Source organism: Mandrillus leucophaeus, unplaced genomic scaffold (assembly GCF_000951045.1).
Source record: "Mandrillus leucophaeus isolate KB7577 unplaced genomic scaffold, Mleu.le_1.0 Scaffold346, whole genome shotgun sequence".
In the NCBI taxonomy this organism is placed as follows: Eukaryota; Metazoa; Chordata; class Mammalia; order Primates; family Cercopithecidae; genus Mandrillus; species Mandrillus leucophaeus.
Window position 1 is genome coordinate 2,150,922 of NW_012103654.1, and position 25,295 is coordinate 2,176,216.

The 25,295-nt window shown below is 41.2% G+C and overlaps 1 protein-coding gene across 1 annotated transcript in view; it reads right to left on the reverse strand.

The window, feature by feature from the left end:
- Positions 1-307: 307 nt before the first annotated feature.
- ZNF704 (zinc finger protein 704) overlaps positions 308-25,295 on the reverse strand; it is a 267,179-nt gene continuing 242,191 nt past the window's right edge. Inside the window, exons 7-9 of the mRNA XM_011989091.1 lie at positions 24,399-24,503; positions 14,868-14,965; positions 308-13,312 (exon numbers count right to left, since the gene is read on the reverse strand). Coding sequence (XP_011844481.1) covers positions 13,201-13,312; positions 14,868-14,965; positions 24,399-24,503 — 315 coding nt within the window. The 3' untranslated portion in view covers positions 308-13,200. The remainder of the gene's footprint in view (positions 13,313-14,867; positions 14,966-24,398; positions 24,504-25,295) is intronic.

The window sequence follows — 25,295 nt, forward strand, 5'->3', positions numbered from 1 at the left end:
AGGTATTATTTTCCCTCTGTTTGCCACGTTGTCTACTTGTTTGGGACAAAAGTCAGCAGCACAAGGTCAGCAGCTAACATATCTGGACAATCATTGCTAAGGCTTGCTAAGGGAGTGGGTTGAAATTGTCATTAGCAGGGCTGAACATGAGGACACATGCCTTCCACATGTTTCTAAAAATGGCCTTGATAATGAAGACATCTCCTTGGTTTTGAACTATTTTTACAACTCTAGGTAAAACCCCAAGCCCCAGTGAGCCTTTCTTGGTATACATTAGTTATCCTTAATTAAATAAATGGTTTCCAAATAGAAGCAGATACACAAAAACTTTTATTAAGTGGAAGTTAGACTTACTTCATGGTAATTAACCAGTTACAAGTGCATTTAAATTCATGTGTGTAGACACTGTAGAAGTCAAAATGGTCTTTTGAAAGTCCAGTGTTCTGGCTCTGTGCCAGTGCAACCCCAGGTAGAACCATCCACAAAGTAAGTACAGGTCAACGATGATATCAGACTAGATTGGCAACACCATATTCATTGTTACAAGCATTACAGAACAGAAAAGTCCAAGGACCAGAAGACGATTACTAAAGTGATTCTTACTATAAGCCTTTTCTTCTACTTAAATGCTTCCAGAGGACCAGTGTAGCAAATCCTCAACTCTGGGGGGGACAGAGCCACTTCTGTGTTTTACACTTAAATGGGCCACAGAAACTGTAAACATTTGGTGGTCTCTTGATGCCCATTTCAAGTAGATGCCAGCTGTCCCCTTGGGAAAGTGCAGTTTAACTGGTGTGAACATTGAACATCGTACATCTTCGATCTGAAAATTTCCTTCTGTTTCAATTAGCACCAGTTTATTTAAAAATATTTTTCCTGGTGTTAAATATTTAGGAAACATTTTTTTTTTAAACAAACACACAAAGTCCAAAACAATGGAAAGCAACAGAAATTCAAAAAATTGTTTTAGAGAATAGCATTTAGAAAAACAAATGATTTAAACATTCAACAAATCTATGTACAATGTGCCAGAAGCTGGCAAGGAGCATGGCTGAGGAACAGTCAGGTAAAAGCTTTATCAACCTGAGCCTCCACAGGCTGTATTTACAGTCAGATAAGTATTCAGAAATGTGTATCAGAACATCTGGATTTGGCTAAAAATCATATAAAAAGACACACTGCCCCTCCCCCAATAACTTCTAATTAGGTAGCAAACAATCCAGTATAACCTTAAGTACAGGTTTAGAAATGTGTGTGTGTGTTTTCCCCCCGGCCCCGTATTTTACAAACAGTTGAGAAACTTTCTCAATGGACACTGAAGAGAACCAGAATGGCAGAGAGATGGAGTTATTTCCATTGTCAGATGAAGGAAAAGATATTTTTTCATGCTGAGGAATGTAGTAAAGCACTGATTAAAGAGAGAAGGCAAATTATTAGGGGAAGAGGTTTCATGAAAATATGAAATCAACAAAAGGGCTGAAGAAATTTGTGTATATTCTACATAGACTTTCCAAAATATAAGTAATTTTGAAAAAAGATAAATGATTTGCCTTGCTGGACAATATTTTCATATTTTGTTCTTTGAAACTATAACCGAAACCCCTTGAAAAATATTTTTTTTCTGGGATTGAGAATTAAACCCAACAGATAAAACCTATGCCATTTTTATCCAATGAAATATTCGTTCACTTCATGCGTTTCATTTGCTTGTTAATCCAGTGTTACTAGAACCTTTAAAGAACTGGGCACATTTTCTAACAGCCAACATTTCCCATTGATGCTTAAGGAGTAAAAAATAAACCATCTCCCATTTATTCATCTTAATGATGGAATTTTTTAGAGCCTGATGTTTCAGAGTAAAGTTTCAATCTTTAAAAACATCAAATAGGAGAATATAGATGGGCTTCCCATATCCCCATAAGGATATGTATCCAAGTTTATTTTGAATAATTTGCAATTGTGGTAGGTAGCTATGCAAAAATTTACTTGGATTCGATACAAAATACATGCTACTCTTTGAAAATGCATAGTTTATAATTTTATACATTCATTCACTAATATTAAAGACTTTTGTTAAGCAAGTACTTACCTCTGAATGGTGGTAAGATTGTATTTCAAAAGATCTCTAAACATTGGACAGCATTGCCACCTAGCTTTTGAGTTAGCACTCAATGACATGTGAATGCCAGTCATTTTCACACGAGTGTCACGCAGGAAGGACTGCTGTTTTCTCTTCATTCTTTCTCCTTTACTTGTTTAGCAGGCACTAAAAAGCAATGCTTTCTACTGATTGCATTTCCACTAAATACCCCGTTTTAAATATTTAATAATTTCATTTTAATATTTTAGATTTAGTGTAGAAAATTCAGAAGATGGCTTAATTTTTAAAAGTTTCCTTAAACATTGTCATGGACCAAGGGCAACAGAGGTTTTGTGATTACTGTTGTTCTCTCTCCAGTCTTCTCATTTGATAAAGTGACCGTAGGTCACTCGCAGTTGCATCTGATGATAGTCATGAACCCTTTGGGACCTAGCGATTTTTTCTTATCCTGAGTTCTTCTTCTAAGTATATAGGATTTTGATACACAAAACACTTTGGAAACTATTCTAGTGTCTGGTTATTCCAGAGAGCCTATGTTTAAATGGCTGATCACTGTCCAACCATTAATTACAAAAATAGGAATTTTAGGGTGTGTTGTAGGAAAATATCGATTCAGGGAATTTTTTTTGTTTTTTAAACATGTATGATCCATATTCCTGGGTTAACTTACACCCAGGACATTTTCAGTTATCGAAGTCATGGGACTAGTATGTTTTGGAGATTTTTTAGTTCTTCCCTAAAAAGCTAAGTCTTTTCTAAAGCTTTCTACCAATGACCAAGGAGGTTCCCCAAACAGTCGGCCGACAGTGAAAGGAGGGGCTTTGCTATCATCACAGGTGTTGGTCACATCACAGCCATTGATTTCCAATAAGAAGAGTATGGAAAAAAGGTTTAAAAAGTAAAACAAGGGTTGTAATCTGCAAAGTTATGCATTGCCCCTCAACCTTTTTTGGGAGAGTATGGGTAGCTTATCATTAAACTCCACTGTAGATCCCTGAGGGGTATGTTCACACTCTGGCAGCCGCTCTTCCTCTTTCCTCTCGGTCCCAGCCATCTGTGCCCAAAACATAGGAAGGGGGCTCCAGTGGAGTGAGGGGCAAGTGCTTAACAACATGAGTGGACTGGAGTCCTCTTCTCTTTCCATAAATACGAAATTATAACAATTATACCCTGCAGGAGCCACTTCCTTTTCACATACTGAAGGCCAATTCTGCTTTCATGCTCTGTAATTGTGGGCAGAAGTCAGAGCCTGGAGTAATTAAACATGGAGCCCTCTTGCTCTGCCCTCACTGTCCCCTCCTAAAGTGGAACCCAGCTCACATTCCTGGTTCTGATCACTCTATTAGCCTCGCATGTGGAAAGGACCAGTAGGGTTGCTGACTTGCACAGCAGGCTTTGAGGCACAGTGAAAGGATTAGCTATCTGCCTTGTCATTCTTTACAGTGAGTCTGAACAAATCTTTTGTGATGAGCGTGGCTGGCTGTCTGCTAAGCCGCTCTCCTCATGATCACCTAAAACCGTTCAGACAGATGGAATATTTCCCCCGAAGGAAGGGGCTAGCCACATTGACTGAGCCTTACATCCCAGTCACAGTAATATTTATCCCCTTGCACCTTAATTTAAGAGAGAGAAAGCAGTACCACAGAAACAAGAATGTCCCATCAGGGGCTTTAGAATTGAAAAAACATTAACAACAGCCTGGCCTCCAGCTCAGGGAAATGAGGGCAAAGGGATGGGTAATCTTTCAATAGCAAATTCACTGGGGCTTGCCAAGATGGGGGAAAGCAAGACTGGTAGCTGGAATGGGGACTGTTCTCTTTTAAAGCTCAGTTTCTTCTCTAGAGTGCTGGTTTTCCTTTTAAGTCAAGGATTGTAGAGAGAATTCAGAAGAAATAGATGAGCACCTTTGTTTTTTTCTGTTTGTTTAAAGCAAATTTCCTTCTTTAATGGTAGTCTCACTCCATCCCCCAGGTGCAGCGGTGCAATCTCAGCTCACTGCAACCTCTGCCTCCCGGGTTCAAGGGATTCCTCTGCCTCAGCCTCCCAAGTAGCTGGAATTACAGGTGTGCACCACCATGCCCAACTAATTTTTGTATTTTTAGTAAAGACAGGGTTTCACTCTTCTTCTGTTTTCACTCTTTCTTTCTTCCTCTGTTGGCTAGGCTGGTCTCGAACTCTGACCTCAAGTGACCCATCCGCCTTGGCCTCCCAAAGTGCTGGGATTACAGGCGTGAACCACTGCATCTGGCCAACTCTGGTTAATTTTCTGAATTAAAAATTTAGGGAAATGGCCCTAGCAAGATAATGTAATAGTTAATTAGACTTGAGAATTAATTTTTAGTATTTTCATGATATAAATAAATCAAGGGGATCTTCTCTTTGGAAGTTGGTAGTTAATAACTATGTGGATGGTGCCTAACATGAAAGAACATTTTTAAAAAACAAGGACTACAGTTTAATCACCATCTCCACCTTCTTCCAAAATCTACGGTTACCTGCTTTTGGAACCATAGCTTTCTCTTTCTTTCTTTCTTTCTTCATGGGTCTTTCTACATCCTGTTATTGTCATGGCAATGGTGCTAACTATGATTCTTTTCCATCAGAAGAGGAAAGCACTAAACTGCTTCCTTCTCCAACACTGTATTACTTTAGAAACATAATAAGAAGTATCATTCATCAAGAACCCTGTTCATGATGTAGGAGTCTGGCCAAAATGTTTTTTTTGAGGCTCCTTCTAGCTCCATGACTCAACTGCCTGTGAATGACTTTACTCCAAACTCAAGATGTTACACCTGGTAAATTAATGGGAGAAAGGTAAGATGAAATCCATTCATATTTTGGACTGCTTTTTAATCATTCACAATGAAAGAAATCTCAGGCATTGCCAATGTCATTTAAATTGCATTCATATTTAAACATGACTTAACCATATTACCAGGCGTTTCCAACTCTGAGTTTACAGTATGTTTTGATTTGATCATTACAGATTATAAATTTGAGCTGGTTTTAAAATTTCTGGCATTGACTTAAGTTTATATACATAGCAAATGTTGTATGCTAGCAGCAAAATAAATTTTCCCCAAGGAGTCAAAACTTTTACTCAGAACATACATTTAGCTAATAAGCTCCTATAATTAACTACCAAATTGGCTGAAATTTAGGGATTAGAGATCCGCTTTAGTAAAGGGATTCATTTGGGGATAGATCAGTTTGCACTTGGCAACATGACCAACGGGTGGGCTCTTTATGTCTATGCTGAAAGGCCTGGACTGAAAAGATGGTTTGAGAACATGGTGGGTCTCTGGGTCTTCTTACGTCCCTAATCAGTCTGGAAGACTAAGGTCTGAGCCAGGCCTTTAATGAGCCCTTTCCCTCTTCCTTGCAAGCAGTACTGAGGCTGACTTAGGTTCAAGACTACTCTGGGTTGGCCTTGGAGGTGGGTATGTTGATTTTAAATATTCCTATTCTACACTGGGTTCTTACAGAGATCAAATGGAATAGTGTATGTGAACGAGACGGATTTTATTACACACGTGAAAAGGTCAGTGATTATCCCAGTACCATCAGGACTCCGATGTAAGATACAGTTTAAAATAATTTAGTCCATCTAAATGAAGGAAGCAACTTCTCATTTTTTTCATGACACATTTATTCCCATTTTGCTTTTGCCCTCAAAGATGCTAGAGTTTTGTATGTGGAAAAATCTCCTTTTGAGGTTAGTGGACACTCCGAAATAACCTAAATGCCTACCAGTTCTGAAGCAAGGCTTCTGCTGTATCATAGGTGAAGCAGGGGTAATTTGACACGGGAACGAAGACTCATGAGGCAGGATGGAGAGGGAAGGAGTGTGGGGAGGCTGGCAAAGGGCTTTGGCACAAGGAGGCAATGTGTGCTCGCTTCAAGCTTCAGAGGCTCCTGGCCACCTTCTCGGAAGGCACGAGGCTGCTCTTTGCCAGTCCCTCATCACAGTGGCCACGGTAGAAAACAGTAAGAAAATTAGGATAACAGTGATTCAATGCTTTGTGGGGCCTGGCCTGGGCAGGCCAAAAGGAGGCAGAGTGAGAGAGCTGGATAACTCAGCGTATCTCTATTCAAGTCTGCCATGAGAATGATATCCGGGGAGAAACGATCTCTTTCCCCTCTTTAATTTTAGTTGCCCAGATAGTGCCGACATGCGAGTTTGTGGGGCTGATGGATGAACCTAACAACTGTGGAATGTGAAATCCACTTTTCCTAACAGTTGAAACTGGGGGCCGCAGGCTGCACCTGCCTGTGTACAGCTTCTCTTTGGTCTGCATAGTGTTGGCCAAGAGTTTGAGTTAGTTGTCAACACTTACGTGTCAGGTAATATCCTATTTCCAAGTCAGAAGATCTAGCAGCCCTGGGCCTGATTTCTGCATGGTTCTGATTGTCTAGAGTGAGTGTGGGCGCCCCTTCAAAGAGGGCATGTGTTCTCCAGTTCAACCTGGTCTTCACCATTCTTGTGTTCCTCTTTGCCTGATCCACATCAATCATTTACAGAACTTGCCTGGGCCTTCTGAGGCACTGACATTTGCAACCTCTCCTATGAATTAGGAATCTTTTGGAAATGAGACTCATTTGGTTCAAAACCGCACAGCAATAAAAACTTCTTGGGGACTTTAACGCTAATAATGGAGACATTCCAAGGAGTGAAAACAGAGATTTGCAGGACGCCTCATCTTAAAGACCAGGAGCCAAGGCTGTACATGGCTTTCCCTAACTCTGTTCATTTCTAGTCCTCAAGTGTGCAGATTCTAAAGCCTATTTGAAACCAAGGTCCGAGTGACCTTCTGACCACCTCGTAAGAGCTGCCCAACGGGTGTATGGCTGTTCTATCTCAGCTTTGCTTTTGATGTTATCTGCATACTTGGCTAATTAGGCTAGCTTCTGGATTACTACAATCTTAGAAAGAAAAGATGCTTTCTTGTTTTAACAGTGAGTGGGCTTGAAAAAACTGTACAGCATTATGAAATGGTTTTGGCAAAGCTCTAAGTTATTTGTGCAGTTTTAATAAACTCTTCACAACTCCCTTCTGTTTCCTGGTTCTTGGGAACGCAGTCACTTTCTGATCACAACCTCATGTGCCTGCTAGTTCTTCACAGTGAAAAATCAAGCACTTGTTCTTTTTCTTTTTTTTTTTTTTTTAAATTTTCTTTTTTCCCTCCACTATATTTTGGAAGCACTTGTTCTTATGTGGAAATTACAGTTATATAGTTAGTGCTGAGGACAAAATTATTTTAAACACTACTGATCACCTAAGAATTCTATCTTTGGGCCTATCTACTATGATTTTAGGAATTTCCACCAAATGATACTTGCTGGTTAAATGCAAGTATCTGTGGTTCTGGTAGGTCAAGTGGTAAACTTGTCTTTGTGACACAGAATTTATCATTTTACACTAAAAAATTTATAAGAATATTTCTCACATGGCCTATAAGCATATCTATTAACATTTTTTAGATTTAAAATATATAAAATGACTCTTCAGGCATCTTTTTCCATACTTTGAAAACACACCGTTAATGATAAAAGGAGTAGCTGTTGTTATCTTGATTCTCTTATAATACCCATTCCATCTGATCTGTATTTCTACCCTTGCTGCAGAGGGTTAATTAAAAAGATATGCATCAAAACATTTGCTTAAAAGAGACATAGCCCTTTGTTTGGTGAGCCGGAATTACTTATAATATTAACACTTCCTGTCTGGTAAAATACTATATTTTAAAAAATAAGCTACAATGTATAAAACCAAGGTCATTTCTCGCAAAATGTCTGTGTTCTTTGTGATTACAAAACACTGCATCTTGTAAAATATTTCCAGTTAACTTGAGAAGTAGAGTATTGATGCTTATTACCAAAGTGTCATGTCTCTTAGAACTGTAGAAGCCTAACCAGTATATTTCTTGTTTTATTTGGAAAATTAAGTTATAATTGTTTTTGTATTTAAAGATTACATTTTGCCACAACATATTACCATTGTGATTCTCAGACCCACAACAAAAGTTATAAAACATGAGATTGTCTTCAAAAAAAGGAACTATTTACAAAACAGGACCAGAAGTAAAATTCCCATTTTGGTTCCTGGTCCTATGACAGATATACCTTTTAAAGCATGTATATCATTGGATATGGGCTTTTTCAAAGTCAATCATAATAAGCAAACCAGTTGGTCTTAAATACATTTTATAGTTTCTTGCTCTATTGGTGTGCATTACTCAGTGATACAACTGGTACCTAAAAAAAGTGCTAATCTCATTTTATTTACTGACTTCAGGTTTGGCTAGTTACAATGCAAAAAAGACACAAGAAACAGTTCCGATATGGAGGAATCCTCACAGGTACGAGGAACAGGGACAGTCCGTGCCACTGGTAGGGCTACTATCTTAGAGAAATGAAATTTCCAGTTGACCCGTGTGCCCGGGGCATTCTCCAAAATGATTCACATTCTCATTCATATTCATGAATCCTGCTCTGTTTCCACTCATTTGTATGCACAAATTCTTCCCCGAGTTCACACAGGTCAGTGCTACAGAAGATGTGGTCGATAGCAATTCTACAGGGTCATGAGAAAAATCAGCACCTTGTCCACAAGAGTCCATGGAAGTTTGTTTGCTAACATGCTATTAAAGCAAAATGTACATCGTTTACGGCTTGCTTTCACCTACAGAATTCTGCTGATAGCTAATAAACAGTCATCCATTGGGTAATGATAAAAAGAACCAGAAAGGCTTTGTATTCACAATTACATTCAGAAAAAGCCTTACATGAGTCTAGGAATATCCCCCACCCCGCCCCCACCCCCAGGCATTGCGCCTGTGGTCCAAATATTAGCCTTAGGCTACGGGTCAGCTACGAACCGTTTTCCCAGGGCACTCCCCCACGCCTCACAAATGTCAGTACTGCCCAGTTCACGTAAATTTGTCTTGAAATGATACCATGTTCATTTGAAAAAAAAATTGTTCTGAGTAGAAAAGACTTTAGTGACAACAAAATTCTTCCTAGTTTTAGGAGTCTCCAGACCTATGTTTGCATGCCCTTTATTTTTCCCTGAGGAAATGAATATTATTTACAGTATTTTGCTACTATTCTCAAGGTATTCTCTCTTATATGTACAACTCTGGCCACTTTTCTCTGAACCTTTGCAAGTGAATGCTGCACTTTGGAGTCTGATGAAGGGGGAACACGGATTCAGCAGTGCCAGCTAATTCAGAACCCAGGGCTGCTTTCAAAAGTGTGGCTTAGTGTGACACCAGAAACAGCAGACTTAAAACTCCAGTGATCTTGAGATTTAATGGAGGACATTTCAGTTTTAAAAATCTTTTGCAACATATAGACATGTGGCTATCTCTTTGAAAAGTTTTTACAAAGGTCAAGAATTGTGTCATTCTCTATTGAAAATTTTCATCTGCAATATGGTTATGTTCAGGCGGGAATTGTCTAACGAAAGGGCACCTTGTTGGTGCCTGGAGCTGCCGCTGGGCACTTTGCAGCTAAGCGCACACATTCTTGGTCAGAAACCCATGGCTTTCTTCCTGACACTGGCTTTTGCCAACCAAGGGAGAAAACTTTTCAGCTAGTGTGGTGGAGAGAAGTCCGTATCTGCCAGAGATGGCCCGCTCCGGCTGGGCACAGCGGCCCTGCACCCTTGGCCGGAGGTACTTCCCTTCAGGTCATTTTCTCCTTGCCTCAGCAGCTGCTCCCAGAGGAGACAATGGCAGCTCCCTGGGAGGTGCTCAGGGATGGTGACCACTAGCTGATCAGCACCAAGAAGATGAGCAAGAGCCAGGTGTCCACAGACCTATTTTACCTCCCCCCCGACCCCCTCGCTACCTGTGTGTTTTCTCCAGGTTGTCACACTGCCTCCCACCAGTGCAGCACACATCTTCCGGGAAGGCCCAAGGCTTAACACCACTGCCTGCTGGCCACTCTGTTTTGTCACTGTCTGGAGAATGTCCTGTCAGTCACTATGAAGTGACTTCTTTGGAGAGAGATGAGAAAACTTTTCTGAAGGTTGGGGTGTCAAAGGAGAAAAAAAATCAAAAGGCTACATCATGCCTTACTTAGAAATATTTCGGGACCAGAATCCATTGTTTTGCATGTCTTTTGCACAGACAGGCCTCCTCTGAGCTCCCTGCGGTGGCCAGGGCTCCAGTTCCGCCGCCAGCCTGCTGTGGGAGCAGTCTGCCCAGCCCTCCCCTTCCTCCCAGCCAAACGAACACATACAGAGAACTTGGTTCCACAGCGATGGCATCCAACGAATGTCTGGCTAATTTGGCACTTCATTTAGTTCCAAAATATAACAAAATAAAGCTACATTAAAAAAAAAAAAAACCTAACTTGCATGATCAGCAGTGTATACTGGAATTCATAGCTTTCAGGGTGGCCTGTAAGGAGTATAATCCCTTTTCTTCAAGACCAGCCACCTGTGGTCTACTAGTTATTCCATGCATTGGTCCAGGGAATATGTGTCTGTGTCTAGGAAGGTACTGTGAGGGTCTGTCTGCACCTGAAGCCAGAAAAGAAACTACACAGAGCCCTGGGCTATCAGGGAGAAAGGAGCCCCAACTTGGGCAGGAGGCACAGAACTATGTGCAAAACACTTCAGAAAGGAGAAGAGATCCCAGGGAAGCTACATTCAGCTTTATAGTTCTGCTTACATCTGTGCACTGGCTGCACACTAGGTAAGGACTGAGCTTGGCTCAGCTAAGCTGGAGCTCAGCACTACTCATGGGATATATATCTGGGGGTGAAAGCCACGGACGGGGCTTTGCTCCAGGACTGCTCCATAGCAAAGATCTCTCCCTCCTTGTGTTTCAAAGTTCTGGGATGGGGGATGGATTTTATACTTCATGACTTGAATCTTTTTCTATTAGTAACAGTCCAACGATCAAAGGCCAGAGAGCTTTGCTGAAGAGAAAAACCTCTGGTCCAGGAGTATACCCTATCATTTAAATACATGGTGAACTTGCTTAAACAGGTGACCAGCTCTGGCCTCCCAAGGCCATTGGGCAATATGGCCATGGCTCAGGGCTTCCTGGACCAGCCAGAGCATCATCTCACATCAGTGGTGCTGCATGGGGGGTGACAGGACACCAGGAGGAGAAATGACATGCTAGAGTAGAAGAAACAAACACATTTCTGCATTTTAAAAAATGTCATTTCCTGGCTGACCTTGTAAGTCTAAAACATACAGTATTGCTGGTGCTGTGACTAGTACTGATTGGTAATCAAGATGCAAAATTAGATGAAGCTCTTTTACTCTTCTCCTAAAATAAATGTTTTTAAAGAAACAAATAAATGAAGAAAAAACCAGGATCTCTTCCAAGGAATAATTTTTAAAAATTTATATGAAAGTTTAAGAAATAAAAGTCCCATAATATGTGAATGCACAGATCGTGGATGTTGCGCTGTAGAACCTCCTTATACTTTCTTTTGCTTGTATATAAAAAGAATATTTGTCATTACTAGATGACTTCTCTCTATGCTTAAAAAAGTGTTATGTACAATCTCTAGACATATATTAAACTTTCCTCTGTGCAATTTCATTTAACATTCCTATGGCTGATCCCATGTCCCCTGTCCCTATACAGTGCCTCCTATAAGGTGCTCTTCCTACTTTGCATAGGTATAGGAGAAATAACTCTTTAGCAGGGCAATTGAGAGTAGGGTAGATAGAGAATGAGCTTATTTATAGGGCTTGACGACTCCCCTCTCCCCACCACTATCCTCCAAACAAGCAAACAAGCAAGTTACAAAGTCCAATAAATGGAACACAGTGCAAGCCCTGGCCCTACTAAATTGAGAAATTCCTATACCTACATGCATTTTCCTTTTGATGTTCTATATGTTCCCTTTTGAGCGAATTCTTAAATGAATAGCTCCAATATTTTTATAGGAAAAAATTAAGGTTTGACAACCTTCCATTTACTCACATGTTTATATTGTTCATTAACTCAGCTCCCAGACATGCTAAAGCATAAAACCTATAAAAGTGCACTCAGAATGGAAGTGGTTTGTCGACCTAACATGACTTTCTGAACAGGTGGGGCCATGTGGGCTGTGCTCTGCTATCTAAAGCAAACCTGTCGGGACAGTTTGAAGTTCTCTACCTCTTCTGAAATCAGTCAGTGGTGGAGCTTGGAGAGAAGGAAAATGACCCATTAACCTGGCTACAATCTTGACAGACAAGCAGTAACAAATAGCTCTGAGTTGCCATTTGTGTCACATCCCTGAAAGAAGCATCGAGGCTTACCCAGATGGCTACAGGTGCCAGTTCTTGACTGAGTTGTGGCAGGTAGAGAGTAAAATTAGCTGTGCTGCCTCAGGGGAAGAGCTTCTTATGGATCCAAGGAAGACTCCTAGATGTTTCCCAACAGTGACAGCTGGACTTCCTGAACTCAGCGTGGGGCTGAAGTCTGCTGGTGATTTCCGTGGACAATCGCTTCTCGAGTTTATGCCATCTGGGGGCCCTACAAGCTAACAGCTCTACCATGGTTCAGTTTGGGGTCATTCTTAAAAACAAAACAAAAAGACATAGAAAAGATGTCCAGAGTGCTGCGCTTTCTGGCAACACATCCTGACATATACTGCTCCAAGAAGTCAAATGGAAAATAGGGAAAAGATTATTCACAACAAAAGTAGGTATTGTTCTTTGTACAAATGCTACTGAATAACCTGTAGCTTGTTTTTTAAGTGTCAAAAAAATCTTGGAAATGGCATAATTCAGAAAGCTTATCAAAATATGCCTCCTTTCTAAGTAAAATGGGCTTTGTTGGTTCAATTGCTACAGAAGTCCACAGTTTTAAATCTAGACATACAGCAAAAAAGTTGACTTTTCTCTTGAAGGAAAAAAGCTAGTTATAGCTGTTCCAGGCTGGGTTCTCAGTAAGAGCAACTTTCTTTTGTCATAGGTGGTAACTTAAACAATTTTTCTGTGTTTTTGCTGTTATTCCTCCAAGGTTCCTGAAAGGGCTTTTCCCAGCTTCAACTGTGTTTTATTCAGTAGGAAAAGCTCTTTCCAACACCAGGAGTGGGAAGCCAGGGCAGGAGCGGCTCAGGCCCCTCTGCCTGGGGGTCTCTCAGTCGAGGAACCTCTGGCAGGCCTTCTTCCAGCGGCAGGCGGTACACCACATGTCTCGGTTCTCCATCCCGTACACCTTCCGACATTTTTTGCCCTCTCCCCTGGGCTTCCTGTAAGACAGACGAGGAAGGTTAGTTTAGTGGGAGGAATTCCATGGGCATTCTATGGAGAGCTCAAAATCCCTTGAAAGAGTGAGGGGGAAAAAAAAAGGCTGGCCATGGTGGCTCATGCCTGTAATCCCAGCACTTTGTGAGGCGGAGGTGGGCAGATCACCAGAGGTCAGCAGTTTGAGACCAGCCTGCTCAACATGGTGAAACTATCTCTACTAAAAAAACACAAAAAATGGCAGGCACCTGCAATCCCAGCTACTCAGGAGGCTGAGGCAGGAGAATCACTTGAACCCGGGAGGCAGAGGTTGCAGTGAGTCGAGATGGCGCCACTGCACTCCAACCTGGGAGACAGGGCAACTTCTCTCTAAGTTCAGACTCTAATATGTGCTGGTTGTTTTCACAGCCACTCAACTGTTAAAATTTGCTACCATATCCCTTAGGCTTCTATTTGTCTACTTGTGGACATGTCCATTTGGGCATCTTCATAAAGCTGAATTAAATAAGTAAACACAAGAAATGCCAGTAGAGAGCAACATTGCTCTTTCAAGTTTTAAAATAGGTACTTTCAAATGCTCCCTCCATTCTCAATTTCTAGTACAGCAGTCCCTGCTAAGGGTGGGGAATATGTTCCAAAACCCCCAGTGGATGCCTGAAACTGCAGATAGTACAAACCCTATATATATACTACGCATGAATTTCTTTTTCTTTCTTTACAGTTTCATGGATTGAAGATTAATTCTTACTGTCGATTTTTGCAACCTCAAAACCTCAAGAAAAAACAATTTTTTTCTTTCTTTGTTAAGTTGAAAACTTTCACCTTTTCACTTAAAGGAAGCACTTTACGGCTTGTCTTTGGCATATCTGAATTAAAGCCTCACCACTCTTGCACTTTGGGTCCATCATTAAATAAAAGAAGGGTTACCTGAACATAAGCACAGTTTGTAACAGTCAATCTAATGGGCGAGTAGTGTAGACAGTGTGGATACACTAAACAAAGGGATAACATTCATCCCAGGCAGGACGGAGCTGGATGGCACGAAATTTCATGACACGACTCAGAATGGTTTGCAATTTCAGACTTAGGAATCATTTATTTCTGGAATTCTCCATTAAGCATTTTTGGACCACAACTGACTTCGGGTAACTGAAACCACAGAAAGTAAAACTATGGATAAAAGGGGACTACTGTATTTTGGTTAAGGAACTTCTGGGGAGATTGTTCTTGATCTGCATTAAAAATTGTATCTTATAGTTCATTTAATATAGAGATTAATACAACATGGCTCTAAATAGACCCAATGATCACCATTACCTATTCTGTAAAAACAAAACAAAACAACAAAAACCCAAAACCTTACTGTAAATTATTACCCCCTAAAACAACAAATCTTCATTAATAGGTAATGGATGGGAAAAACCACGGGAAAAAAAGAAAGGGAGTTTTGTCAATTGTGGAGAAATTTTATAGAAGATCATCTCTCAGGGTTCTCTCTGCTGTTCTGTTTTACAGTTAATTCCCTTGTGGTGAAGTATGTGGAGTTTTAAGCTGTCGTACCTTAGGCTGACCGTGCCTCTGGGTGGGGAGGACAGGACCGTGTGCGCATGCTGTCTCTGCTCTCCTGTGCCCACCGGATGATGATGTGTGGGTGACACCTGGTGAATACACGGAAAACAAAGTTGATGGGGCAGGTTCTCCACCCATGCAGTTAGTTAGCTTTTGCTATGTGGACACTGGTCCTTGACCATTAGAAGCAGAGATGAGGCCGGGCACGGTGGCTCATGTCTGTAATCCCAGAACTTTGGGAGGTCGAGGTGCGTGGAGCACTTGTGGTCAGGAGTTCAATCAGCCTGGCCAACATGGTGAAACACTGCCTCTACCAAAAAGTACAAAAATTAGCCAAGCTTGGGAGTGTGTGCCTGTAGTCCCAGCTACTTGGGGGGCTGAGGCAGGAGAATTGTTTGAACCCCGGGGCGGAGGTAGCAGTGAGCTGAGATCGTGCCACTGCACTCTAGCCTGGGTGACAGAGTGAGATCCTGTCTCAAAAAAAAGAAAAAAAGAAGCAGAGATGCTTTCCTCACAGAGACGACACATTAAAATGGAGGAGGGCTGCTTATGGCAGAAGTAAAATGCATTCCCAGAGAAGACCCACCAATAGCCAATATCTCAAACATTTTTTACTTCATATCTATGCATTTCAAATGGCTCATAATACCATATTTTCACTTGAATAATATTTTAAAACTTAAAGTACATTCCTGTCTATTTCTTTTAATCCTCATGAACCCTGTCAAGTAGGGCAAGGCTCACGATTCCCTTTTTAGAAGATGAAACATACCTAGAGAGGTTAAGAGATTTATTTATGATTATGTAGCCAGTAAGCGACAATGACACAATGCAGGTCTAGGCCTTCTGTTGGCTCTAGTGGATCAATCACAGCCACTAAATACATGGATTCTTGTATAAAACACCCCCTCAGCAGACTCTCAGGTCCAAACAGGAAGGAATAAAGGCAAGAGGCAGAGAGCCTGAGCAAATCAAGAACATATGCCATCCACCGAACACTTACTGAGCGCTCACTATGTGCCAGGTACACCAACAGCAGCTTTAATCTTCACAACGACCCCACATAGTATTACTATTGTTCCCATTTTATAGATTAGGAAACCAAGGCAGATGGAGGTTAAGTAACTTGCCAAAGGTCACGGCATGTGTCATGGTAGAGCCAGGGCTGTGCTGCAGCTCTCCCTGGCACCAGGATGTGTGTTTAACTCTGTTGCTCTTCTGTCCCTCACGTCATAGAGAAGGACCCCTGCTGTCCTCAGTCCGTTCCGGATTACTCACTTCAGCCCTTTGCATCACCTGCTCTCGTAACACTAAATAATGTCCCCAGCTTCTGGAATTCTTAAAAGCTGCAACAAATTAATTTTTTTTAACAAAGGAAAAAGAATGTTTCAACTAATTAATCAGTATTGCCATATATGGGAGGGCAGACATTTAATAAATTTAAAAACCTAGGAGCCAACATGGTCATAGGAATAGCACTGTCAATTAAAAGTCATGGGGGCGTTCCCCAGACATTCTTAGAGAATTGCTTTTCTCCAGTACAGGTATTAGTACTTTCTCTTCTCTTTCGACATAAAGGAATGCACGGGATACAGTTTGGAGTGTGCCCCTGCCCGAATTTCATGTTGAAATGGAATCCCCAATGCTGGAGGTGGGGCCTGGTGGGAGGTGTGTGGATCGTGGGGATGGATCCCTCATGAATGGCTTGGACCATTCTCTTGGTGATATGTGACCTCTCACTCTTGAGTTTACATAAGACCGTGGTGGTTTTATGCCCATTCCTGCTTCATACATGACGTGCCTGCTCCTGCTTCACCTTCCACCATGAGTAAATGCTCCCTGAGGCCTCCCCAGAAGCAGATGCCACTGTGCTTCCTGTACAGCCTGCAGAGCCAATTAAACCTCTTTTCTTTATAACTTACCCTGTCTCCGGTATTTCTTTACAGTCATGCAAGAATGGCCTAATAAAGATCATCAGTGTTATTTTCCCAGACATTAATTTTAATGCTATGGTTTGAATGTTTGTCCCCTCCAAAACTCTTGTTGAAACTTACTTGCCATTATAATAGTATTAAGAGGTGGGGCCCTTAAGAGGTGATTAGGCTCTGAGGGCTCCACTCCCATGGGTGGGATTAGTGTTCTACAAGGGCCAGTCTGGCCCCCTTACCCTCTCACCTTCTGCCATGTGATGATGCAGCATAAAGGCCCTCACAGAGGCTGGCATGTTGATGTTGGACTCCCTCGCCTCCAGGTTGTTAGTCAGTAAATTTCTGTTCATTACAAATTACCCAGTCTAAAATATTCTGTTATAGCAGCACAAAACTTAGACATTTAAAAAATTACACAGGGAGGGCCAGGAGTGGTGGCTTACACCTGCAATCCTAGCACTTTGGGAGGCCAAGGTGGGCAGATCACTTGAGTCCAGGTGTTTGAACCCAGTCTGGGCAACATGGTGAAACCCCATCTCTACTAAAAATACACAAATTAGCCAGATTGGTGATGTGCACCTATAGTCCCAGCTACTCGGGAGGCTGAGGTGGGAGGATCACCCGAGTGTGGAGAGTTCAAGGCAGCAGTGAGTCGAGATTGTGCCACTGCACTCTAGCCTGGGCAACAGAGTGAGATGCGTCTCAAAAAAAAAAAAAAAATTATACAGGTAAGTAAAAAAATCTAACATTTGGAGCCACTGTTGCCATGAGTTTGTATTATTCTACACCACTGGTCTTCCTGCTAAAGTTGGGTGGAGCAAGGGCCAGCAGAGGTAACATTCAGAGTTTTTAAAAATAAAAGCTTTGGAGTTCAGTGCATTCATTTCATGTGTATAGATACGCAGCTTCCTCCAAGAGCAGAATCCTCCTCGCCCCATCTCATAATGGCTTTGGTTTTGTACAGGATGAATAACAGCAAACTAGAGGGAGTGAACACCTGAGACATCTATAGTCACTGTAGATGATCTATGATATGCTTATATGAACTGTTTTAAATTATCAGGAAAATAAACATAAAAATCTAACAACTCTTGTAGAACTAATAGAATCCCAAGAACACTGTGCTTCATTTTAGTCAGAGAACTGGAAAAGTTTGGTTGACATAACAGTAACACTACTTCCATCAGCCAGGGATAATGTGGAAGTTTCTAGATCGTGCAAAGTTGCCATAGCCCTTTTGCATGAAGTGATATGAGATTATTGGATACTCTTCATTCAACAGATATTTATTATTGGATACTCTTCATTCAACAGATATTTATTGGTACTTGCTATGTACCAAGCATTGTTACAGATTCTGCGGATATAGCTGTGAACAAAACAAATTCTCTGCCCTCATGGAGCTTACGTTCTAGTGAGAAGACAGACAATAAATACAAAATCACACAAGACCATTTTAGTGATAAGTAGCTGACAGAAATAAAATAGGGTAATAGGCTAAAGTGTAATAGAGGGAGAGGACATTTATTTATTTTGAGTGGTAAGAGAAGGCCTCCCGAGGAGGTTACCTTTCACCTACAAGGCATTGCAGAAAAGGGGGTGGGCACTTTGTGGGAGGTGGAGGGTGGGAGGAGAGGAGAGGGAAGTATCAAGCTATGCCTCTGACCTGCAATAAGGGATCTGAATGTTACTGTAAGCGCAATAAGTAAGCCATTGGAGAGTTTTTAAAAGCAAGACATCTGATTAATGCTTTAAAAAGATCACTGGCTCTTTGGGGAATGGACAGTAGATAGCCTGGAAAGGAGCCCTGGAGTTAAGAGGCTTTTGCAGTATTCCAGGCAAACACATACTGGTGGTTTAGACTAGGTATGGTGGCAGTGGTGGGGAGGGGCTGGATTCCTGTTGTTTAGAGGCACAGCCTAGGACTTGTGGGTTGGGATGGGCACAAGGAAAACTGCATCTTTAGATCTATCAAGGATGAACTGAGCAGTCAAGAATGAATCCCAGGTTCTGGCCCAAGTGGCTGGAGGGACAGTGGTGCCACTTTCTGAGATGAGAAAATTGCAGAAGCAGCAGGGTGGGGAAGGCATGAGGAATAGGCTTTTGAAAATTCCAGGAACAGAGTTTGAGGGATATGGATTGTCTTCGGCTGTTTTGTGCTGCTGTAACAGAATACCTGAGACTGGATGATTTATAATGAGCAGAAATTTATTTCTTACAGTTCTGGAGGCTGGAAAGTCCAAGGTTGAGGGGCCTGCATGTGACAACAGCCTTCTTGCTGTGTCATCCCAGGGCAAAGGGTGGAAGGGTAACAGTGCACTTAAGAAAGAGCTGAACTTGTTTTTATAACAAACCCATTCTCCTGATAATGACACTAATCCATTCATGAGAGTAGAGTCTGCTAGACCCCATCACCTCTTAAGGGTTCCGCCTCTCAACACTGTTGCACTGGGGATTAAATTTCCCACACATGAACTTTGGGGGACACTTTTAAAGCACAACATGGACCTCCTGCAGGAATGACCCCTCACCAAAGTCTTTCTTCCTGCTAATGGCTCTCTTAACTCTGGAGTTCAGCACATGTGTTTCTACAGGGTACAACATAGCAAAAGACAGAGGACCCACTTCAAACTTCCGTATGTGGCTTAGTTCAGTGGGAGGCTCAATATGACATGTGAGTTTTTCTTGAGACTTTTAATGGCAAGACAGTTATGTTTCAGCTTCCTATTTTAGTTGAGGATGAGGGTGGAGAAACCAAGCGAGTAACTGGGGCAGTCAACTACCATTTATTCAGTGCTTGCGAATGTGAAAGACAGGCAAGTAGGTTACCTATTATCTCTTCTAATTCTCACAGCAAACTTGCAAAATAAGCAATCTGTATCTACATCTTACAGATAGAGAAATTTAGGCTTTGAGCAGGGAAGTGGCCTGCAGAGCATCCCAGAGGTAAAAGTAGCAGCAGAAGTAATTTGCTGAGAGCCTGCTATATAAGCTAAGTGTCTTCCATATGTTATCTATTTTAATCTTCACAACAACCCTATCATAGCCATCATTTCCATTTTATAGATGAGGAAATGGAGAAGTTAACTGCACTGCCCAGACCACACAGTTAGTAAATGGACTCAGGATTTGAACACCGTTGTCTGACTTGAACACAGCTGGCTTTGGAACTCACTTCTGAACGATGTCAAAGCCCTGCTTTTTGCACTCTTCATCCTACCACATCCCTGGTGGAAATAATGTGTGTCCTGAAATAAATCCCATAAAGCAAATACTCTCTCTCTTAGTGGTCTCTGCATTGCAATTTGTTTATTTCTTAACCATTTCTAAGTTCTATTTTGTGGCATGTTTTATAAAGCGTATAATGTACTTGGACAGTATAATATGATAATATCTCTAATTAAATAAAATTGTTGGGCTATATGTCCATAGTTTGTCTATTGGTTAGGTGTGACCTCAGAAGAATCTAAAGAATTCTAAATTATTGTCTGTAAAAATTGGGGTTAATCTCTCCCATGTGTTGAGTATATCTGTGTTACAGGAATCAATCCTAAATAGGGAGGAGCCGCTTTCTCTGACCCATTAAACAGTGCTGAGACATAGTAAAGGCAGCAATGATGGTAAGAGATCTGTAGTGTCAGCTACATGCCAGGCACTGTGTGAACAACACAACTCTACAAGGTAGTACTAGAGTAGAGGATATTACTTTAGAAGGGTCACATGGTGTTCACAAATGCCAGAGCAAGGATTTGCAAGTAAGCCTCACACTAGAGATGCTGTGGCCTTCTGTAAATATGCAGGAGAAATTTCTTTTCTTGGAATTTTTTCTCTCTTAAGAGGGGAAAAAAGGGCTCTGGCTTGGTTTTAACCTCATAATTCTGAACCTTCCCTCAAGGCATTAAAAAAGAAACCTCAAACAAGCTAAGCATTTGACAATTAAGCACTGCTATTTCAGCTTTGGAGACCCTCCCCAACAGCCTGAAGCCTCCTAGAACTGCTCTTGGATAGCAAGTTGACTAGCTCATACTTGCTTTCTAAGGGGCAGTTATAGATCAAATGTTTGTGTCCCTCAAATTCATATGATGAAGCTCTAGTCCCCAGTGTGGCTGTACTTGGACATAGGGCCTTTAAGGAGGTCATAAGGGTGGGGCCCTGATCCAACAGGATTAGTGTTCTTTAAGAAGGGATAGCTAAGGCTGGTGCACTCCTTCTCCATGCTTGCTCTCCCTGGCTTGCCAGTGCCCTGGCATGTGCTTGTGTGCGCTCTCTCTCTTGGCTCTGCATACACAGTGAGAAGGCAGCCATCTACAAGCAGGAAGGGATCTTCACCAGAACTGAATTGGCTGACACCTTGATTTGGACTTCTAGCCTCTAGAACTGTGAGAAAATAAATTTCTGTTGTTTAAGCTGCCAAGTCTATGGTATTTTATGGCAACCTTGAGCTGATTAATAAAGGGGCCAAGGGCTCTTAAGTTTTCTGTCATGAAAAGAGAGAGAAAGAAATGGAGATAATTAGGAGAGAAGGCAGGTCATTAGGGAAAAACATGTCAAAGAAAGTTGTAATTAAGGATGTTCTCTTTCCTACCCCTCTCCCTACAGCCTTAGGCTACAAAAGACTGAACTTCCAGTTACATTTGTTAAATATGCAGTTCAGCCTTCTCGGCTACACACCTCCGGGAAGAGGTCTTACCCAGGGAACTTATTAAAGTCCAATGTTCAGGAAATCTAGCATAGGCAAATGAATAAATAAAATCCTACAACCCTTGGGATTTTTCAGAAAGGGATTTTTCCCACTTTCTAGGAAGTGTACAAAAGTATCCCTCCTCAATACCAAGTCTCAAAGATATGGGAGAAAAGTAAACTCTAAACAGGGTTGACAACCTCAGGGTATTTATTTTAGAACACAAGGATAAAGGTAATTTTTTGAAAAGCATTTTATAACATGAATATTTCTCTGTTCTTCAGTTTGGACACAATTGAAGCCATCATTAATACAAATTCGTTATAACTTACAACTTTTAGAGCTTTGGTCTGAAAACCCTATTACACCAATTTAGAGGGTAAGAATTCACATGTTTTTAAATTCTACCTGGCTTGCCTGGCACTCCTGGAGCATTCAGGGACAGTTGCTGGCACGCTGCCTGTGGGTGTGCAACAGTCCTGCATCTGTGTGGGTGGGCCGTCATGAGAGCTAGCCCACCAGGAGAAGGAGGAGGACAGCAGCACCTGCTTGTTTTTTTTAAAGCATGGCCAGAGAGTTTAGCAACATAAAGAACATTCTTAGTTGTAGCCTTCTTGTCCTTCTAGGGTAAAATAAAAACCTTTGAAAATTCCACCCCACCCTTATTTTATCTTTAAACAGGAATGGCAAGCTTGACTGCTAAAATCAGTCTAAAGTCTTTGCTGAAACAGGTTACACAATCAGCAAAATTGGGAATTCTCTGGTGAAAGAATAAATTAGAAGCTCTCAGCTGGGCGCGGTGGCTCAATCCTGTAATCCCAGCACTTTGGGAGGTTGAGGTGGGCAGATTGCTTGAGCTCAGGAGTTCAAGACCAGCCTGGGCAACATGGGAAACCCCCACATCTACTAAAAATACAAAAATTAGCCAGGTGTGATGGTGTGCATGTGTAGTCCCAGCTACTCAGGAGGCTGAAGTGGGGAAGAGGAGTTGAGCCCAGCGGGGTTGAGGCTGCAGTGAGCCATGATGGCACCACTGTACTCTAGCCTGGGTCATGGACTGAGACCCTGTTTCAAGGAAACAAATAAACAAAAAGGCTCACATAGGATTTTAGTGGAATACCGACTTAATCCAGCTATAGTATGTCTTATATATCATATATATATATTTTCTGTCAAAGTTTTTGTCTAGAATGTCCCAGGTAACCAACACAGAGTGAAATGAGGGATTCTGTAAAAATTCAAGGGCACTGAGATGAGGGTAGAAATACACAGTGTCCGTAGCAGAGGTTTAACATCCCATTGTTGAAAAACAAATGATATAAGGTATGCTGGCTTGTATCCTAGTGTGTAAGATACATAAGAACCATGGAGGACATGGAGCTAGTAAAGAGCCCCTTAGAGTGATTTCCCTATACTTCAGAAGATAATTTAATTAGAAAAGCAAAGGGGAAAACATTCCAGTTTGTTTGGCCACAGAGGTAGCCTGAAAGAGGTCTGAACTGGGCTGTTTCATCTACATGCTATAGCACCAGATGAGCAACATGGTGTATGCTTCCCATACACCACTGAAAATTCTTCCCAAGTCAAAGGCAGGAATTAATAGGATGCAGAATAGATGGTCTCAATAATTCTGTAACTGTGGCTGCCATTTTAGGTTAATACAGAGAGGCTGTCTCAAAAGTGATATCAAGAGTCACTCTGGGTCTTTTTATGTCTACCAAAAAAAAGTCCCCAAACAGACAGATTGTTAACCTCTGACACCTACATCAGTGGATCAGTGTTCTTCCCAGAAGCAAAACTAATACCAACATGGCTAAGCTGCCCTCTTCTAATGTCTACTAACAAGGTCACTCTTGCAGAGCTACCAGAAGTTACCACTATTCAATGAAAATACAACTTTAAAAATGACTCCAGACCCATGGTATTGTTTACAAATCACATTCCCAGAGTCTTTTCTGGAAGCCACTATTTCCCAAATTGCTTCCAGCAGTATGCTTTTTATTGTTGGCTATTCCTCTATGGAATTTAATAAATATTCATCAACAGAGCACAGCATAATTCATTCAGCCACTTTCACTTTTATCAGTTCCACAGAAGGGTTTAGACTTTGCTGGAAACCTCGGGGAGTTGCCAGTGGTTGACAATAAGAAGCTTTTGTGAGGTCCTTGGGGAGACGGGTGGAGAAGAGAAAATAAGGTTAATATCTGTTATCATAAGCCACTTCCTTAACCTTATCAGGAGTTACACACCACTGTGAGCCTCAACAGTGTGCATGTCTGTGGCTGTTCTGTGATAAACTATAAAAGACCCAATATATTTTTAAATGAATGGTTAGAAATCAAGTTAATTCACAGTGATTTATCAGACAGGAATCATTTAATATGTCAAATCAATTCTTATGTACTACTTAAGGCTGATTGCATATTTCAGCACTCATTTATTTTCAGATTATCCATCAGCATGGATTATTCAGAGTTTGAAAGAAAAAATGATTTTAATGTATTTTTGAGACTTCAAAATGACATACATACAGAAACATATTTCCTAAGTAATAAAATTTATAGTTACTTATAATGATAAACACCATTTTTTCTATACAAGATCTGAGTTCAGCTATTAATTCTACCATCATTTGGAAACACACAAATATACTACCAACACAAAAAAATCTTCATATATTTCCAACAAGATGTTTATGAACAGTTGAAACTCTCTTGTAGTTTTCTGAAATGTGAAACACCTTTTTGAAGAGAAGTGATACCTGCTGATGAGTTTACAAATATCATTTAAGAAATATAGTACTTCTGGCATCCTGATGTTTGTATTTTTCTTGCATGCCTCTACTATTTGTTCTCTAAATTTAGTCTACATTGGCTTTGACCAGATTTTTGGCTTTTTCGTTTTTCTACTTACTGGAATGCCTGTGAAAGTGACCGGAGGAGATTGCCAGGAAATGCTGAAGCTGCTGCCATTGGGGGTGAACTTGGCTGATCCTGGAATGGTCACAGGGGGTGTGGCCTGTCAAATAAAAAAACAGAGAAAGCTGTTATGAAGGAGTATTTTCCTTTGGAGTTTAAGCTCTTATTACCAAAGGAGGACCTCAGAAATGGTCTCAGCTATATTAATAACTTAGACTAATTATCTAATAGGAAGAGATTAAACAAGGTTAAAGGGAGCAACCAGAAATAAACTTTGTATATACACCCAAGCAAGCTATCTAAGGTATAAAAAGAGATGGTTTTTGACTGTTGATTTCTGAAAAGAAATTTTATTATATATACATATACTTATTTTAGGATACCTGTGAGATAGAATTCTTCACTCTAAAATTGGGGAATATACCCTGCTATACTGTGAGGGTGGGTGTAAATTAGTACAATGTTCTTGGAAGGTAATTTGACAGTACATATAAAAATTCTTAGCATTCTCTGTGTTAGCTATTCCACTCTAGGAATTCATTCTAAAGAAATGTACGCAAGAATGTGCCTTGCACAACTATATATTATAAAAAAACAATTGGGGCTGGGCGTGGTGGCTCATGTCTGTAATCCCAGCACTTTGAGAGTCAGAAGCAGGAGGATCACTTGAGCCCAGAGTTTGAGACCAGCGAGGGCAACACAGTGAGACTTCGTCTCTACTAAAAATAAAAAAAATTAGTCAGGGGTGGTGGTGTGTGTCTGCAGTCCCAGCTACTTGGGAGATGGAGGCAGGAAGATTATGTGAGCCCAGGAGTTCGAGGTTGCAGTGAACTACGATCATGCCACTGCACTCCAGCCTGACAACAGAGTGAAATCTTGTTTCAAAAAAAAA